The sequence below is a fragment of the Haliotis asinina genome, chromosome 12, assembly GCF_037392515.1.
Source record: "Haliotis asinina isolate JCU_RB_2024 chromosome 12, JCU_Hal_asi_v2, whole genome shotgun sequence".
NCBI lineage: Eukaryota > Metazoa > Mollusca > Gastropoda > Lepetellida > Haliotidae > Haliotis > Haliotis asinina.
Window position 1 is genome coordinate 57,398,905 of NC_090291.1, and position 19,068 is coordinate 57,417,972.

General features: G+C 44.8%; 2 protein-coding genes across 3 annotated transcripts; both read left to right on the forward strand.

The window, feature by feature from the left end:
* The first annotated feature begins 3,973 nt into the window (after window positions 1-3,973).
* Window positions 3,974-9,213, forward strand: LOC137258977 (ileal sodium/bile acid cotransporter-like). The gene is made up of 3 exons (XM_067796673.1): window positions 3,974-4,654; window positions 5,317-5,491; window positions 8,513-9,213. Exons 1-3 carry the CDS (start codon window positions 3,974-3,976, stop codon window positions 9,211-9,213), a joined length of 1,557 nt encoding a protein of 518 aa, XP_067652774.1.
* Window positions 9,214-11,740: 2,527 nt separating this feature from the next.
* On the forward strand, window positions 11,741-16,073 carry LOC137258978 (ileal sodium/bile acid cotransporter-like). Of its 2 annotated transcripts, XM_067796675.1 has the most exons (4): window positions 11,741-11,831; window positions 12,357-12,813; window positions 13,518-13,692; window positions 14,246-16,073. In XM_067796675.1, the coding sequence occupies exons 1-4, from the start codon at window positions 11,779-11,781 to the stop codon at window positions 14,944-14,946; spliced, it is 1,386 nt and encodes a 461-aa protein (XP_067652776.1). In that variant the 5' UTR covers window positions 11,741-11,778; the 3' UTR covers window positions 14,947-16,073. The 2 variants fall into 2 exon arrangements, with proteins under 2 accessions (XP_067652776.1, XP_067652775.1); XM_067796674.1 differs by lacking the exon at window positions 11,741-11,831 and having other exon boundaries at window positions 11,923-12,813.
* The last annotated feature ends 2,995 nt before the right edge of the window (window positions 16,074-19,068 follow it).

Sequence of the window (19,068 nt, forward strand, 5' to 3'; positions counted from 1 at the left end):
GATAGCCACTATGACAAGAAGGCAGAAATTTGTATGGATTAACAAGTTTCCCCATTGCTATCGCACTGTGGACCTATCTCCTGTGACCCGTAACGCTACATCGCGTGACATCTCGTCTACCCGATGCGACGATGACTTGATAGTTTCCTTACAATGTGGGCATGAACTACACTTCATTGAGTGAAAGGGGAAACGTGGAGAAGAAAACAAGGTTACGTCAGGAACTCAGTCAGCTGTTACCAAGTAACTTAAGTTCATTGCAACAACCTCCTGCTGACTCTGGTATGGTCCACTAGTCGGGTGTGTTTGTTTCTCAGCAGAATCAACCTGAGCAAGTGCTGAGTGATGCGAGTTGAGGCGTTCAGGATTTCAGTCAAAGCAATACCTTTCTCATAATTCTGATGATTTCTCACAGTTAGTAATGATTCCGAGCTATTCCGAGCTACGACAAGGTTGACTTCTGACGTCAGAGATAAGTCATCTTGAAGTGACAGATTACTAGGCAAAGTAATATGCAAAAGAACGAAATGAGAGTCTATTCAGCACAAACATGGCAACACATTTTCTACCGCTGATAACGGTGGATGTATGACGATGTGCGACCATTCTTGTATAAAATCCTCAAGGAATCAGCAGCCACGCACCACATGTAAATCTGGTGCAGCCTCTAACAACTGCAGTAATATCAAAACGCATCGAACTTTTGTACTGGACAATCTGTGCTGCCTTCTGCGACGACTAATGTCCCCGACAATCTCTATAGTCTTGTGATCTGGACTCAGGTCGGAGTGCACAGAGCCAATGGTTTGTGCACAAGATCTTCATTTTCAGAGCTTTGGATTACCAAGTCTTCACAGGGCTTGTGTTGTGTTGTGACTAAACAAACCCTTCTGAACGTTCTGGGCGACATAGTCAGATAGGGACACACAGTGAGGTATGTATGTGTGTATCTGGGTGTGTGCGTGCGTGTGTGCGTGCGCGCGCGCGCGCGCGTGTGTGTGTTTGGGGTGGGTGTGTGTCAGTGAATGAGTGAATGACCGCATTCTGCTGAACTTAGAGACCGTAAACACGACTTCCAATACTGTTCCACAAGCATGTTCAGTGGTACAATTTCAGTTCTTCACTGTTCCCGTGGAGGGCATGGGTTGATGTACCCTGGCCCTGAGGGACCGGTGAATAACGTACCTAACAGCACACTGTTAATTTGGGAATGTTTGAAGGAATTAAGGGTATTGGATCGTCGACCTATAGCCAACCTATTCCAATCTTGCATCTTGCTGTTTTCCCCGCAGGTATTGTCTTAGTAAAGTCGCCGCGATGTAATTCCTCTTCTTGATATTCACAGGGACTACACCTGAACGTTCAGTCAATATGTATTTTATTGGAATGCAAATCGTTCTGTAGCAATCGCTAGATTTTGTAGACAATAGAAAACAGATTTAGAGTTATCTCCCTTCCATCGGTTTGCATTCGCAAAATATCGGTAATTTCCGTGCATCATGCGTCAGTCAGTGTTATTCGAGATGAAAAACTACTACCACGAAGTACCAAATGAATTGAAAGCGACATCTATATGTGGAGTAAGATAAACGCAGATGCGCTGAGCAGTTTCCTTGTCTCCATAATAGTGTTCCCATAACCCGTGAAGATCCGGGTTAGAACTGATCTTCAGTAACGCGTGCTTGTTAGGCGCCACGACTTACGGGATCGTGTGACCAGGCTGTCTGACAGGGTTGACACATGTCATCATATCCCAACTGCGTAGATGCTCAATCACTGGGTTGTCTGACCGAGACTTCACAATTTACAGACCACCGCCATATTGCTGGAATATTGCAGGGTAAAACTAAACTCACTCACTCGCTCACTCGCTAGTGTTCCTTTTTGGTACTGGGTGGAGCGGCGAAATCCAGTTTGGGCATCACTAAAACTTAAAGAGATATATGTCATTACTATGTTCATGGCAATAATATATACTAGCAGTGCTATAAATGAATGTATGTGGAGAGGGTGCTTACCTGTGAAATAAAACGATCACAACATTTGAAATGGTGAAATGTGTTGCACGTCCGACATAAGTCAGATGGTGACATGAAAGTGCCACACGTCACAGACATGGCACTCACGTGATTTGGAGGGTAGCCAAATGCGGGTGGCACGTACAGCTGCCTACATACAGACAGTGGAGAAGCAGACTGTGGTGAAATAAAAGGGAAATAGAAGTCTGACGGCGATGTGTGTTTGCCAGTTTCAAGCATGTCGAGTGCTGGCGAGTTTTCATTTGCCGCCATGTAGACTTTTGTACGCGGTTGTTTTTCTTTGTACACCACCGTTTAGTTGTGACGTTCACAGTAACCAGGGCAACTCGCCTCTATACATGTACCCTGATGACTCACTGAACGTCACGCTACCCAAGGTCAGAAACTGTAGCGGTGACACAAAGCGGTTCCCTGATTGGTCCTCGAATATACACGCTGTCATCTCTACACCCGCCATTAGCAAGCTATGGCTTGGCTGCTTCGTCACGTGTTCTCTGTTACCGTCCAACGAAGTTTCAAGAAATGGTTGAGAATCTAAGTGCAATGTTATCTCTTAAAAAAATTCATACAACATAACAATTTAAAAGGAAATATTTATATATTTTCTCTCTTCCTTTATCCTCACTGAACCAAGTGTTCTGTCCTGCTATTTACTGTTGACTAGCGTCTGTCTCACACTTTCCCTTCCGCCCAGCATTTTGGGATGACAGGGCCCTACACTAAGCAATGTATACACTGGATGCGTTTGGGCGAACAGTTTTAAGAACTGGGATTTGTATGTTTAAAACAAATATACTGCACATGAGATGAATCGTTCAGGCGCTCCGGTAAGATACAGTAAATTGCAACATGACACGTTCTGAGAGTTACCACTAATATACTAGCACTGTAGATGAAAATATTCGTTGCGCCTCTCTGGAAATGTTTGCAGGATTAGTATATTTGTGATATATATTTCGTGATGTCAGTAACCGATACATTCTCTCTCTTTTATGACACATAATCCATTTTAAGGAAACGTTTCCATGTGAAAATTATACTAGAAATATTTTTAGCTACACACGTATCGTTTCTGTATCTGGTGCTAACACTGTCTGGCGCTATGTACCAAGACACACGGTATCGGTCATGGAAAACTTGAACACATTGTAAGGACAATCATTTACAAAATTGTAATAAAACATTCTAATGGATTATATGACCAGCTTAAAGCAGATTAGGAAATGTCGTTAAAATAATTGCTAAGTATATAGGTTAGTTTCATTTAAAGGATGGCTTGGGAGGCTGCATGCAAGAACCAGGCAGAGATGCTTGCACTGACCAGTCTCGCTGAGAAGATGCTTGCATTGGCCAGTCTCCGGGAGGGATGCATGTAGTGACCAGTCTCCGGGAGGGATGCTTGTAGTGACCAGGATGCTTGTAGTGACCAGTGTCCGGGAGAGATGCTTGTAGTGACCAATCGACCCGACTGAAGTTCAATAATCTTTAACTAGACTGTTCAACCTGATTTCATCATATCCAGATGAAACTCCATAAAGCCACTGACTTGTTGGATTGTGAAACAATCTTCAATGTTTACAACAACCTACTGACATTATATTTGATCTTATGTGTGGAGGGTTTATGTTCATGTGGGATCGACAGGGGTTGGATGTGTTCTGTATGCATAAAAACGAGGTCAGGCAAGACGTTTTACGGTGATGTGCATTTGAAACACGTTGCGTAGATCCTAGATGGGCCAGCATCCAGCGGGTGGCACCAAGTCATGTGTATCATGGATAAAAAGTCTGAGTTGTTCTGGGGGTAGCGGGGTCAGGGGTTAAAATATGGGCTGTTCAGTATGGTATATTAGACCTGACGGTGTTCGGGGTGGTAGATACCCGCCGCATCTCCCAGCTGATGTTCAGACGAGTCTATAGTGAACAGTTGTCACCATGGCTGTGTTGGTAGTGTCCGTCCTGGTGGTAGTCCAGCTGTTGCATGTTTCCTTTGGTCAAAACGGTTCCCCGCCTCAGAATACTGGGAATGGGGCAGCTGTCAACATCACTGATGGTGCTGACTTGATGATATTCCCTGACCCGGTACCGTTTTACATGTTCATGTATCATAGCAAAGTGGTAAACTTCAGTTACTCCATCGTGTGCGACTCTTACGACAGTTATTACGACCTGCACGTGTTCACGGAGATGCCGAAGGTGGCGTTCCTGTCGCAGCCGGGAACCTTCAAGCTGACGTGTGAGGACATGGAGGAAGGGTCCCCCCACCCACACAGGAATGCCACCGTCGTCTCAGGTACATTCAACATTTCCTTACAATCAGATCTTATAGGCCGAACCTGGCTCTACATCGACAGCCTATCCGTCAACGTCACGTCTGTAAGTAACAGTACCGACGGAGTTGATAACCATGGGCACTTCCGGTTTAGACAGATGATCACTGTTATCCGTCCGTTACGTTTCCTGGACACTGTGATGAAGATAGTGGTCTACGCCTTCATCGTCATAAACACCATCGGCATGGGCTGCAACACCGAACTGTCTGTCGTTAAGGAAGTTCTCAGAAGACCCATCGCTCCAATAATCGGCTTCATGTGCCAGTACCTATGTATGCCACTGGTGAGGCACTTTTACGTGGAGAGGTCCATGTGTCTTACACTTATCGTAATGATTAATGTTATTTTAAAGTCAATCCCATGTAACGGGCGTAGTAAAGCAGCGGATCCTGACACTGGTGAAGGGGTTTGTGATACCCAACTGATCTGAGAGATCACATGTGATGTCTTAGCATTTTTTATCCGAATTGTTATGTTGACTGTTTGTCACTAATATGAAATGTATTAGAACTTTATGTTATAACTACTTCAGGTTAGTTGATCAGCTAATAAGACTGGGTTTAAGTACAATATGATGTCTGGAAACCTGCTGCACGTAAACAAAAAGGCATAATTAGGTAAATGTAATTATGCAACGCTATTTTCAGCCTTGTTCCGACAATGTCAGGGTGAGAGTTATATATTTTTAAGGAATCAACAAGTGAATTATTTATATCGCAATTGTTCAGATTGTTTTGTAATATCAATACATTTTACTTTAACATGTTATTCAATTTAGATATTTTTGAAAAATATTACATTGTACTGACACCTCTTGCTTTGATTTCTAATTCAATAGACAGCATGTAACCCCTATACAAACCCAGCACTGTGTCAATTCGCGGATATAAAAGAAGCAATAGCTAATTATTGCAAGTCACAACACACACCTCATTGTCCCTACAGATTGCATTTGCTGTGGCGAAGATTGTGAAGTTCGAGAACCCTGCCGTGGGGTTGGGAATATTCGCCTGTGGAATTTGCCCCGGGGGTGGAACCAGCAACGTCTACACCTACCTCCTGGGTGGTGATCTGTCGCTGTCAGTAACCATGACAGCAATCAGCGCAGTCGGAGCACTTGGTAAGTTTTGAAAGCACATCCTGTGGACAGTACAGGCTCGCGGCCATTTCAGTTTCATCATGATGTCGATAGGGTTTAACAGACAATGATGTCAGTGATTTGTTTCAAGTTTCCAGCAGGTACAGAACAAGCCATGTTTTTGTACAAGTCCGATGGGTTGCAAAGCTGTATATTTGGATAGTATTGAGTGTTTGCCCAACTTTTCCAGCAACACCGATGTGTAAGCCTTTTTAATAATGGTAGTTATACTGGAGCAGATAAGTGCAAACACAGTTCACTTAATGATGCAAGCATGTAATTTGGCACAAATGTTCATTGGAGTCCACTCTTTCTAAAGAAGGACATTAACCACGTCAAAATCTAACATGACTACCATTTTTTGACTACCATAATTACTTCTTAAGTTGTACCGACTACAAATGAAACAGCTTAGTTCACCATGAAGTTGCTTTTATTACAATACGAAACCAATACATAAAGCAGATGGCAGTCGAAATTGTACGCGAACTAACCACTGCATGCCACGACAGCCAGACTTGCAGCCAAACGTAGTAAGCTGTTCACAACACTCTGCAATGGGAGAGTTGGCCGTCCAGGTTTTCCATTCTTCTTCCACTCACAGTCAGCTGGGATATCTGCTTCTGACCAGCGCAGTTGCCTGCAGTTGCAGTCATAACAACCAAGTTAAGAGCAGAAGTGAAACAGCTCCGACCTGTGCCTCAGAATGTTGTGCCAGATTGAAGAAATGCTATTCTGTTCTGACACCTTGCACCTCACTCCTTGCCCCCTTTTGACCTTGTGTCTACTTTCATACTTAATGGACTGTGCATATCAAAGACAGCATGTCTTGTATCTACTGGCATGTGCACTAATAGTTGGCAGCAGGTCAAGGGCTGCATAGTCTGCACACGTCTTAGACCTTTTCGGTGGCAGTGCATGGATCAAAGTTCAACCATCGATGATGATGTCACCTGTCTCTGGCTCTTGGTCTGGAGGTGTTGATGTGTTTCTCAAGTATGTAGTTGGGGCTTGTGACAGCTATAAATCTTTCCACCATCTCAGAGAACTCCTGCAGGTCGCGCTCACTGATATAAGAGGAGACGAACAACTTGGAAAACATTTGACATCTTTGAATTGGGATGTGAAGCATGAGGGAAATTTGTAAAAGAATCAGGTAATTCAGAACAGATTTTACCCCCGATTACTGATTGAAGCTCTTCCCCCATGCTTGTACATGTCTGTAGCAGGATGCCAAAAAGCAGAAATATTGGTACCATGGAAAGAGGTAGTAGCAGTTGTTACGCAAGGGTTGTGGTCAGTGCTATCCACGACCGCGGAGTTACACAGCAATGAAGTGACCAGGGAGCCCTGGTTGTGCGCTGACATTCACTCTGTTAGTATACCAACAACTTGTAAATAATGTTTACATCCTTTGAGAAAGATTTTAGATCAGTTAGAATCCCTGACCCCATAAATTGTGTAGATGAAAAAAGTCATTCATAGAGACAGATGCCTAGATGAGATCAATATTAATTTTGGTTGCTATACTGGACGCTATCTTTGATTTAGTACTTGGAATTGACACCATGGCAAAATTAACTTTAATAAATTAATAAACTGGTGACTGAATGGGAATATAACCATGATACATCATCAGTCACATGTCTATTCACGACGTGATGCAACTGGCCAACGATGGCAGCCATTTTGAAAAAGAGGCAGCCGTCTTGTATTTTTGCGTGGCTAACGCCCTTTTTCGAAAGAGTCGTCCTTTGAGAATGTATGTGCCAAATGTTACATTTAATTCTGCATAATTCTGTGAACTATTTGGGCTCATCTTTTCATTCAACTGTTCCAGTGTTACGCCCTTGTCTACTTGTGAACAATGACGTCGGTGTTGTGATTCAAGGTTCCACATATGTATTTATTAAGAGGGTTATTGACACAATGCATGTGCTGTTTTGAATGATACGTGTAGATAGTAAGACTTTAAGTTTCTACGAGGTAGACGATGTTGATATTTCCCATGTATATGTTAACTGTCAATGTTAGCTATCTTCTCTGGAGAAAGCTTGAAACAATATTGAACCATGATATACTCAGAAGCATTCATTCACAAAGCAAACCATATTCTCGTGGATCATATTATTCTCATTACCCAAAAGTCATATTCGAAGTATGAAACAAGGTAGAGTTACTTTTGATAAGCTTCTGAAAATCATTTTCACCATCGACAAATATATTTCCAAGAATTCCGAGGCCTTTAATTGCGTTTACAGCAAATCGCGTAATTATTATGGCTATCTGAATGTGTACAACTATTACCAATAGTAACATGTGCTACACTCACGTTGTGTACATGTATATACCAGACCTTTAACTGCTTCCACAGAAAATAGACGCCTTCAGTGTACACTCTTGACTCACTTAAGTATTATTGCTATCTCAGTGTGTCCAACTATTAGCAATACATTAATGTGTTCGATATTAACTTTCTGTGTATGTATATGTCATAGTTATAACAGTGTTCTGCCTCTACAGAAAATGTAGGCTTCAACACACACTAGACACACAATAGTAACAGTAGCTATTTTAACAGTATTTTGCCATTGCAAAAATATTAATGTGTATTATATTCATGTTCACTGTTTGCATATGTATATGCAAAGGATGAATTAAAGGTTGGTGTAACAGACAATGATGTCAATGTTTTCTTTCAGGTTTCCAGGTGTTAACAGACAATGATGTCAATGTTTTCTTTCAGGTTTCCGGGTATGAACAAAATGATGTATTTTTTCAGGTTTCAAGATGTGAACAGACAATGATGTCAGTGTTTTGGTCGTGGTTTCCAGGTGTGAATAGACATTGATGTCAGTGTTTGTTTCTGGTTTCCAGGTATGAATAGAAAAAATGACATCGGTGATTTGATTCAAAGTTCAAGGTGTTAACGAACAATAATATCTGTGTTTTGTTTCAAGTTTCCAAGTGTGAACAGACAATGATGTCCGTGATTTGTTTCAGGGATGGTGCCTCTTTGGATGTTCACCCTGGGCAAGCAGTTCCACGATGACAAGATGCAGGTCAACATCCCCTACTTGAACATCTTGCAGACTCTGGCCTCTGTCATCCTCCCTCTGCTGGTCGGGATCTTCATCAAGTACAAATTCCAGAAGGTTGCCGCCATGATCCTGAAAGTCATCAAACCAGTGACCCTCGTGACGGTGGCCTTACTGCTGGGGGTTGGGATTTATGCCAATCTCTACATCTTCAGACTGTTCAAACCTGTCACTCTCCTGGCCGGCTGTATGTTGCCCTATGTAGGCTACATCATTGGTGGCATCATCGCCTTCATCTTCCGCCAACCATGGTACAGAGTCAAGACAATAGCTATAGAGACTGGCATACAAAATGTCATGGTCGCCTACCTCATGGTACTGATGGCCCTGCCGCCACCAGACGGCGATCTTGCAGCTGTGGGACCCGCAGCTTCCGGTTGTATGACGCCTCTTCCGCTCTTCGCTCTCGCAATTGGCTACACCATTTATCTGAAATGTTCCAACCAGAGTTACGCCAAGGTGCAAGGAGGGGACACTGAGGTCGATGCTAACGGGAACACTGGAACAGAAGGGAAGAAAGGAGGGAAAGGTGAGGAGAATGGGGTGACGGCCGATGGACTGACGACAGGAAATAGCCAGGCTGTAGACAAACTGAGCACTGTATGAACAAGCTAGTGGCGACTCCGGTGTGTGGACAACCATTTCCACAGAGGACAGATGACAGCTTCTTGTGTTGGACACAAACTATGCCCATATGTGACATGTATAGAACTATGTACTGAAAATGTATGGAAACATTTGGATAGATATTGGATGACAATCAGCATTATATACTATTACACTGTGAATAGCATCATTAAAACTTGTATCGTTCATTGGGCTTCAAGACATTTGACTTTATAAGCCTTACTCTATGTAACACTCTCAGCTCAGAGAAAAATATGTACCACACATTGCACACAATACCAAGTACACAGAAGAAGATCATCAATTGTCCCTGGAGACCTGCTAGCATGTAATATACCCAGCAGAAAATGGGTACCCGGTGAGGTAAAGTCATGTGACTATAACCTTCTAGCGCCTCACAGGCAGTTTGGGTTATCCGGGGTAATAATAATGATGATCATGGTATGCTCTCAGATATGGTATGCTCTTAGAGCATGTCCCTTAGTGATGTGGATGAGGCGCCATATAAGTACTCTTATTATAAAACAAATCTCTGTTATCACAACAGGTGCCCTGGTCTATCATGGAAAACACAATCATGATCATGATCCTTGCGATCACTGTTAGATCCTTGGTGGTAGTTCCGCTACCCGCTATCATTATTTATAATTCCTATACTTGTCACTCAGGGATCATTGGTGGTAGTTCCACCACTGGTTACACAGGGATCATTGGTGGTAGTTCCACCACTTGTACTGGCCAGTCGCGCCCTGAGGGACGCTTGTACTGACCAGTCGCCCTGGGGGATGCTTGTACTGGCCAGTCTCCCTGAGGGATGCTTGTCCTGACCAGTCGCCCTGAGAGATGCTTGTACTGACCAGTCGCCCTGGGGGATGCTTGTACTGGCCAGTCTCCCTGAGGGATGCTTGTCCTGACCAGTCGCCCTGAGAGATGCTTGTACTGACCAGTCGCCCTGGGGGATGCTTGTACTGACCAGTCGCCCTGAGGGACGCTTGTACTGACCAGTCTGCGCGAGGGACGCTTGTACTGACCAGTCTGCGTGAGGGACGCTTGTACTGACCAGTCTGCGTGAGGGACGCTTGTACTGACCAGTCTCCCTGAGGGATACTTGTCCTGACCAGTCTGCGTGAGGGACGCTTGTACTGACCAGTCGCCCTGGGGGATGCTTGTACTGGCCAGTCTCCCTGAGGGATGCTTGTCCTGACCAGTCGCCCTGAGGGATGCTTGTACTGACCAGTCGCCCTGGGGGATGCTTGTACTGACCAGTCGCCCTGAGGGACGCTTGTACTGACCAGTCTCCCTGAGGGACGCTTGTACTGACCAGTCTGCGTGAGGGACGCTTGTACTGACCAGTCTGCGTGAGGGACGCTTGTCCTGACCAGTCTGCGTGAGGGACGCTTGTACTGACCAGTCTCCCTGAGGGATGCTTGTACTGGCCAGTCTCCCCGAAGGACGCTTGTACTGACCAGTCTCCCTGAGGGATGCTTGTACTGACCAGTCTCCCTGACGGATGCTTGTACTGACCAGTCTGCGTGAGGGACGCTTGTACTGACCAGTCTCCCTGAGGGACGCTTGTATTGACCAGTCTCCCTGAGGGATGCTTGTACTGACCAGTCTCCCTGAGGGATGCTTGTACTGACCAGTCGCCCTGAGGGATGCTTGTACTGACCAGTCTCCCTGAGGGATGCTTGTACTGACCAGTCGCCCTGAGGGACGCTTGTACTGACCAGTCTGCGTGAGGGACGCTTGTACTGACCAGTCTGCGTGAGGGACGCTTGTACTGACCAGTCTCCCTGAGGGACGCTTGTACTGACCAGTCGCCCTGAGGGACGCTTGTACTGACCAGTCTCCCTGAGGGATGCTTGTACTTATCAGTCTGCGTGAGGGACGATTGTACTGACCAGTCTGCGTGAGGGACGCTTGTACTGACCAGTCTCCCTGAGGGATGCTAGTACTGGCCAGTCTCCCCGAAGGACGCTTGTACTGACCAGTCTCCCTGAGGGATGCTTGTACTGACCAGTCGCCCTGGGGGATGCTTGTTCTGGCCAGTCTCCCTGAGGGACGCTTGTCCTGACCAGTCTGCGTGAGGGACGCTTGTACTGACCAGTCTCCCTGAGGGATGCTAGTACTGACCAGTCTCCCTGAGGGATGCTTGTACTGACCAGTCTCCCTGAGGGACGCTTGTACTGACTAAAGTTTAATAATCTTCAACTAGACGGTTCAACCTGATTTCATCTTATCCAGATTAAACTCCATATGGCCACTGACTAAACATACTTCCAGAACCGAACAAGGCGGCTCATCGTACAGCATTACTTGTACAAATACTTGTTCCACATCTTAGGGCTCGTAACGAAATACATCGCGTAGCTTTGTTGTATTCGTGTTTTTTGTCGCATACTTGTTGGATGGTCTATCAGGAAGCCTTCATCCTTTATAACCATCTACTAACATTATATTTGATCTTATGTGGTCATGTGTGGGGGGAAGGGGGTGGGGGGGTGCACTGAGGTGTAAAATCGACAGGGGTTTGAGGTGTGCTTCATGCATAAGATCAGGTGGACGGCTTTCTGTGGGGGTCAGCGTTGCGAGACACGGTAGGGTAATACCGAGCTTGGCTTCCGTTTCATGCAATTGAAACATTATGTTATTTTGTGACACTGATCACGAGTGCTGCGTAAATCTTAGATGGGGCGGCGTCAAGCTGGGGGCACCTAGCCACGGGTCTTCAGCAGAAACGTAATAAGCCTCAGCAATGCTATTTTTACTCAGGGTAGCGGGGTCAGGGGCTGAATTGTGGGCTGTTCAGTAAGATATATTACACCTAACACTGTGCAGGTTGGTAGATACATCTTCCTTCTGATGTTCGGACGGGCCTCACAGTGAACAGTTGTCACCATGGCTGTGTTGGTAGTGTCCGTCCTGGTGGTAGTCCAGCTGTTGCATGTCTCCTTTGGTCAAAACGGTTCCCCGCCTCAGAACACTGGGGATGGGGCAGCTGTCAACATCACTGATGGTGCTGACTTGATGATATTCCCTGACCCGGTACCGTTTTACATGTTCATGTATCATAGCAAAGTGGTAAACTTCAGTTACTCCATCGTGTGCGACTCTTACGACAGTTATTACGACCTGCACGTGTTCACGGAGATGCCGAAGGTGGCGTTCCTGTCGCAGCCGGGAACCTTCAAGCTGACGTGTGAGGACATGGAGGAAGGGTCCCCCCACCCACACAGGAATGCCACCGTCGTCTCAGGTACATTCAACATTTCCTTACAATCAGATCTTATAGGCCGAACCTGGCTCTACATCGACAGCTTATCCGTCAACGTCACGTCTGTAAGTAACAGTACCGACGGAGTTGATAACCATGGGCACTTCCGGTTTAGACAGATGATCACTGTTATCCGTCCGTTACGTTTCCTGGACACTGTGGTGCAGATAGTGGCCTACGTCTTTATCGTCACAAGCACCATCGGCATGGGCTGCAGCACCAATCTGGATGTCGTCAAGGAAGTTCTCAGAAGACCCTTCGCTCCCATTATCGGTTTCGTATGCCAGTACCTGTGTATGCCACTGGTGAGACACTTTTACTGTTAGTCTGAAGTTGCTCCCGTCTTCCTCGAGTGTTGAGTGACGTTTAGTTTTATGCCGCACTCAGCAGTATTCCAGCTAAATGGCAGCGGTCTGTAAATATTGGAGTCTGGACCAGACAATCCTGTGATCAAAAACATGAGCATCGGTCTGCACAACTGGGAACCGTTGACGTGTGTCAACCAAGTCAGCGATCCTGACTACCCGATCCCGTTAGTCTTCTCTTACAAGCATAGTCGAGTTTTATGGCAAGCAGGGGTTGCTGAGACCTATTCTACACAGGATCTTCACGGGTCCTCGAGTGTTGATATGCAAATGCATCCTATGATCCATTACTGATACCATATAGTCAGGCAATCTGGTTATCACTGTCCAGTGACTAGGGGACACTACAGTCTGCGGCCTCTACGCGAACTTTGCTGTCCTGCGCTACGTCTAGAGGTCAGCTGGATTAGGATTATGCGTCAGGGTCATGTCCAAATGCCTTAAACTTTTTAGAGCCAATCCAAGGTAACGGGAGTAGTAATGTAAGCAGCGAACACTGACGCTGGTAAGGGAGACAATTTAGACAACTGAAGTTTGTGCTGAGTGAAACTGTCCAATGTCATTGTTAAATTAGCAGTACGTCAAGCGAAGACGAGCGACTCCCTCTAGCAGTCTGTGTATGTTGTAAATCATCCTTCTTACAGATTGCATTTACTGTGACGAAGATTGTGAAGTTCGAGAACCCTGCCGTGGGGCTGGGAATATTCGCCTGTGGAATTTGCCCCGGGGGTGGACCTAGCAACATCTATACCTACCTCCTGGGTGGTGATCTCTCGCTATCAGTAACCATGACAACAATCAGCACAGTCGCAGCACTTGGTAAGTTTTGATAGCCTATCCTGTGGACAGTACACGCTCGCTAGAGGTGGCCATTTCAGTTTCATCATGACGTCGATAGATGTGAACAGATAGGTGTCAGTGTTTCGTTTCAAGTTTCCAGGTGTGAACAGACAATGATGTCAGTGTTTTGTTTCAAGTTTCCATGTGTGAACAGACAATGATGTCAGTGTTTTGTTTCTGGTTTCCAGGTGTGAACAGACAATGATGTCAGTGTTTTGTTTCAGGTTTCAAGGTGTGCACAGACAATAATGTCAGTGTTTTGTTTCAAGTTTTCAGGTGTGAACAGACAATGATGTCAGTGTTTTGTTTCTGGTTTCTAAGGTGTGAATACACAATGATGTCAGTGTTTTGTTTCTGGTTCCAAGGTGTGAACAGACAAGATGTCAGCATTTTGTTTCAGGTTTCCAAGTGTGAATAGACAATGGTGTCAGTGCTATATTTCACCTTTCCAGGTATGAACAGACAATGACAACAATGCTATGCCATATGTTTCCAGTTGTGAATAGACAATGGTGTCCGTGATTTGTTTCAGGGATGGTGCCTCTGTGGATGTTCACCCTGGGCAAGCAGTTCCACGACGACAAGATGCAGGTCAACATCCCCTACTTGAACATCTTGCAGACTCTGGCCTCTGTCATCCTCCCTCTGCTGGTCGGGATCTTCATCAAGTACAAATTCCAGAAGGTTGCCGCCATGATCCTGAAAGTCATCAAACCAGTGACCCTCGTGACGGTGGCCTTACTGCTGGGGGTTGGGATTTATGCCAATCTCTACATCTTCAGACTGTTCAAACCTGTCACTCTCCTGGCCGGCTGTATGTTGCCCTATGTAGGCTACATCATTGGTGGCATCATCGCCTTCATCTTCCGCCAACCATGGTACAGAGTCAAGACAATAGCTATAGAGACTGGCATACAAAATGTCATGGTCGCCTACCTCATGGTACTGATGGCCCTGCCGCCACCAGACGGCGATCTTGCAGCTGTGGGACCCGCAGCTTCCGGTTGTATGACGCCTCTTCCGCTCTTCGCTCTCGCAATTGGCTACACCATTTATCTGAAATGTTCCAACCAGAGTTACGCCAAGGTGCAAGGAGGGGACACTGAGGTCGATGCTAACGGGAACACTGGAACAGAAGGGAAGAAAGGAGGGAAAGGTGAGGAGAATGGGGTGACGGCCGATGGACTGACGACAGGAAATAGCCAGGTTGTAGACAAACTGAGCACTGTATGAACAAGCTAGAGGCGATTCAGGTGTATTATTGTGGCAGAGTGTGGACAACCATTTCCATAGAGGACAGATGACAGCATTTGTGTTGGACACAAACTATGCCCATATGTGACATGTTTAGAACTATGTGAGGAAACTTTTGGATAGATAGATAGATGAAGCTGGTATCGTTGTTTGGGCTTCAACACACTTGACTTTATAAACCCGACTTTATGTAACAGTCTCTTCTCAGACTGACATATGTATTACATTGCCCACAATACCAAGAACATATGAGAAGATCAACAGTTGTGCCTGTAGATCTGCTAGCATGTAATACAAATGTCTGTAGATAGAAGTAGCGTCTTGGTCTGTCATGAAAACCTAGTGTTCCTTTGTGGAAGCTCTGTCGTGAGTAGCATGAAGATTAATGGGATTTCTATAACACAGATTCTTAATGGTAGTTTCAGTACGACTTACACTCAGATTCTTTATGGTAGTTCCACTACGACTTACACATGGATCCTTTGTGGTAGCTCTAGTACAAGTTACGCAGGGATCCGCTGGGGTAGTTTTTCCAAGGTGTGGGAGATATTTTGGACAGAGATGTCGGTGTTATTCCATCACTGAAAAACATTTCATTATTACATGTTACATGAAGATACATTGCACATTTTCCCTCCACTTCAGTGACTGACACATGAATCCTCTCTGTGAAGTTTAAGTTGCAGGTAATGTATCTGTCTGCAAGGAACCGTGCATGCCCTTCATCTGTGTTTTAATCAGTTTAAATCGCTTCTAAATATAGCCAGCGAAAATGCACTTAACACGTTCATATCTTTACTGCATCATGCAGTGTACGAGCATTGCTGTTATCAGAAGAGCTGTCTATTGGTGGGTCATGTACATCTATAGGAAACCCCTAGTTGGTTACAAGTGGTTGCCTGGACTGTCACTTGTGCCATGTTACATGATGTAAATCTAAGTACAACTGTTATAGAATTGTGAAAAGATGACCCAACATTGCTCTACAGTGACGTCCAACCCATACAAATATACAGACACATATTAGTCGTGCATGTTCTACATGTTGATAGCTGGATCTAACCTAACATTTGACACCCCAAGGGAAATAAACATAGTACAATTTTTGTTGTTCTTTTAGTGCACATTCCGTTTTATAAGATAAACAAAATTCTGGAGGACACATGACGAATATTGGTAAACGCAGAGCCATTCATGAGATTCGGAGTCTCCACTGTGAGGCATTCGTCTGATAGGAGATACATTTCACTGGGGCGTGCATGAGATGCGAGGAATCTCCACATGGGAACATGTATGAGGAATGAGGGAATCTCCACATGGGAACATGTATGATTGTATAAGGTATGAGGAATCTCCACATGGGAACATGCATGAGGTATGAGGAATCTCCACATGGGAACATGCATGAGGTATGAGGGAATCTCCACATGGGAACATGCATGAGGTACGAGTGATCTCCACATGGGAACATGCATGAGGTATGAGGAATCTCCACATGGGAACATGCATGAGGTGTGAGGGAACACGCATCCAGAAAGGACATTCTTGAGATACGAGGGAGTCTCCACATGGGAACATGTATAAGGTATGAGGGAATCTCCACATGGGAACATGCATGAGGTATGAGGGAATCTCCACATGGGAACATGCATGAGGTATGAGGGAATCTCCACATGGGAACATGCATGAGGTATGAGGGAATCTCCACATGGGAACATGCATGAGGTATGAGGGAATCTCCACATGGGAACATGCATGAGGTATGAGGGAATCTCCACATGGGAACATGTATGAGGTATGAGGGAATCTCCACATGGGAACATGTATAAGGTATGAGGGAATCTCCACATGGGAACATGCATGAGGTAGGAGGAATCTCCACATGGGAACATGCATGAGGTATGAGGAATCTCTACATGGGAACATGCATGAGGTATGAGGAATCTCCACATGGGAACATGCATGAGGTATGAGGGAATCTCTACATGGGAACATGCATGAGGTATGAGGGAATCTCTACATGGGAACATGCATGAGGGAATCTCCACATGGGAACATGCATGAGATGTGAGGGAACACGCATCTAGAAAGGACATTCTTGAGATACGAGGGAGTCTCCACATGGGAACATGCATTTGATATGGGGACATGGGGAACATGCATGTGTACAGGGAAAAGACTACTTTGGGACCCCCACTTGGAGACCATCAAATGGATCAACTATAGATCAGTTGAGAAGTTCTTTACAAACCATTTGTAGTATCCTTCAAGACCTTGAAACTTCCCAACATCAAAAGGGTTTGCAGGTTGTGGCCACTTCCTAATGGCTTCTACATTTGTAGGATCTGGTTCAACTCCATATTGGAAACGAGGTGTCCAACATAGGCAGTTTTCTCTTTGAAGAATTCACACTTGTCGTGTGACAGTTTTAAACTGCATCGTCGTACGAGGTCCAAAACTTTGGAAAGACAGCCACGTGTTCCTCCTATCCATCAGCAAATGTGATTGGATCGTCAATATATATATCAGACAAGTCGGCAAATGCAAATCTCCAAGACATTCTTGCTTGAAACATTCAAAGTTTGCAGGACTGTGTCATAGACCACGCAGGAGCCGATTATACTCAGAGAAACCCATTGCCTCCTTATGTTCTTCTGCTTAGATCAACTTGGTAATACACAGATTTTAAGCCAAAGTAAGTAAAAAACTTCCTGCCCGTGAGACCAAAGTTTCCTCTATCCTCAGTAAAGCAAAACTGTCTTATATATGTTTAACTGTCTTAGGTCCACGCATATTCTGTGCGTTTGTATAAGTTTGCCAGTCGTCTTTCTACAAAGAGCTCTACTGGAAGCCAAAGGACTGTGAAATCTTCGGACAACTCCACAGGTTAGCAGCCGTTTAAGATGACCTAACACCTCCTGAAACATGGAGGAATACATCAATGCCTTTGTTTGAAAAGAGGTTAATCCATCAACGCAAAACAATGTACAATTTGCAGCAGTTGAATGACCAACATCTAATTTACCACTTGAAAAAACATGAATGTACCGAATGTACCATTTACCGATATTCCCAGGGCTTTTTGTGTGTATAGAGATGTTGTATGTTATAAGTATGCGCTCATCTTTTTCTGCATTTGTGTTTGATCACATCAACAAATACTGAGATGTTGAGCTAATGGTGGCAGTAAACTGTCGTTCGTCCAAGTACAAGACAAGAGTTTGCACCAGCTTCCGTCTGATTCGGTCATCTAAGGAAAATGGATGCAGTTTGTTTACCATCAACAGACACCATAACATGTCATGTGTACAAGTATCACACCTGCCTGTATGTGTAATGTGACTGAGACAGGACTCTGGTGCACGAGCCATGAATCAATGCAGTTTGTTTATGGTTTATAACCTGATAGGTGTTAAGTTCAAATTGCATGTGGTCAGTGATTGAAGTTGTGTATTGCATATTGCCATTAGCAGACAGGAGAGCAAGCACATAGGTGTCAGTAAACCAGACATTGAGTTTTGTCTGTGACACAGGCTGCTTATCACAATCAACGTGTTCGTCCTACGTTACCTTAGACATGATTCTGAACAACTGAGTTTTCAAACTGAGCATTTTTTAAAATTAGTATTTCTAATGCTGCACTTTCTTGAAAACTTGATTTGCAGACATGCCAATCCCCAAAAAGCCAGATAAAAAATACGAAAGTATGAAAGCAGCGTATTGTTATAACTGCAGAGCCAAAATGCTTGTAATCACAGGAAACATCTTTTGTTCTCCAACTTCGACCACAGCAATTATCCTTACACGCATTACTTGCTTACAGACATCCCGGTCTAGCAGCACCTATCTAATCATTGCCCAGTCTAGCAGAGCCTTTCCTATCATTGCCCAGTCTAGCAGAGCCTATCTAATCATTGCCCATTGGCTATATGCGCAGCACAGCACAGTGGTAACAGTACGCGGGTAACATCAGACAAGTGTACTTGGATAGGGTCCTTCTCCTTATTTTCGTACAACCTGAGTGTTGGGAAAACATCAGTGTCTGATGGAATAGTTGCAGTCAGACCTTGCTGTAGTGTAGCAGTCGCTTGAGGGTAATAC

Excerpts from the sequence above, each read along its gene's own strand:
- LOC137258977 (XM_067796673.1), top strand. The coding sequence starts at position 3,974 with ATGGCTGTGTTGGTAGTGTCCGTCCTGGTGGTAGTCCAGCTGTTGCAT. Across the intron at positions 4,655-5,316 it reads AGTACCTATGTATGCCACTG|ATTGCATTTGCTGTGGCGAA; the intron begins GTGAGGCACTTT and ends TTGTCCCTACAG. Across the intron at positions 5,492-8,512 it reads CAGCGCAGTCGGAGCACTTG|GGATGGTGCCTCTTTGGATG; the intron begins GTAAGTTTTGAA and ends GATTTGTTTCAG.
- LOC137258978 (XM_067796674.1), top strand. The coding sequence starts at position 12,133 with ATGGCTGTGTTGGTAGTGTCCGTCCTGGTGGTAGTCCAGCTGTTGCAT. Across the intron at positions 12,814-13,517 it reads AGTACCTGTGTATGCCACTG|ATTGCATTTACTGTGACGAA; the intron begins GTGAGACACTTT and ends TCCTTCTTACAG. Across the intron at positions 13,693-14,245 it reads CAGCACAGTCGCAGCACTTG|GGATGGTGCCTCTGTGGATG; the intron begins GTAAGTTTTGAT and ends GATTTGTTTCAG.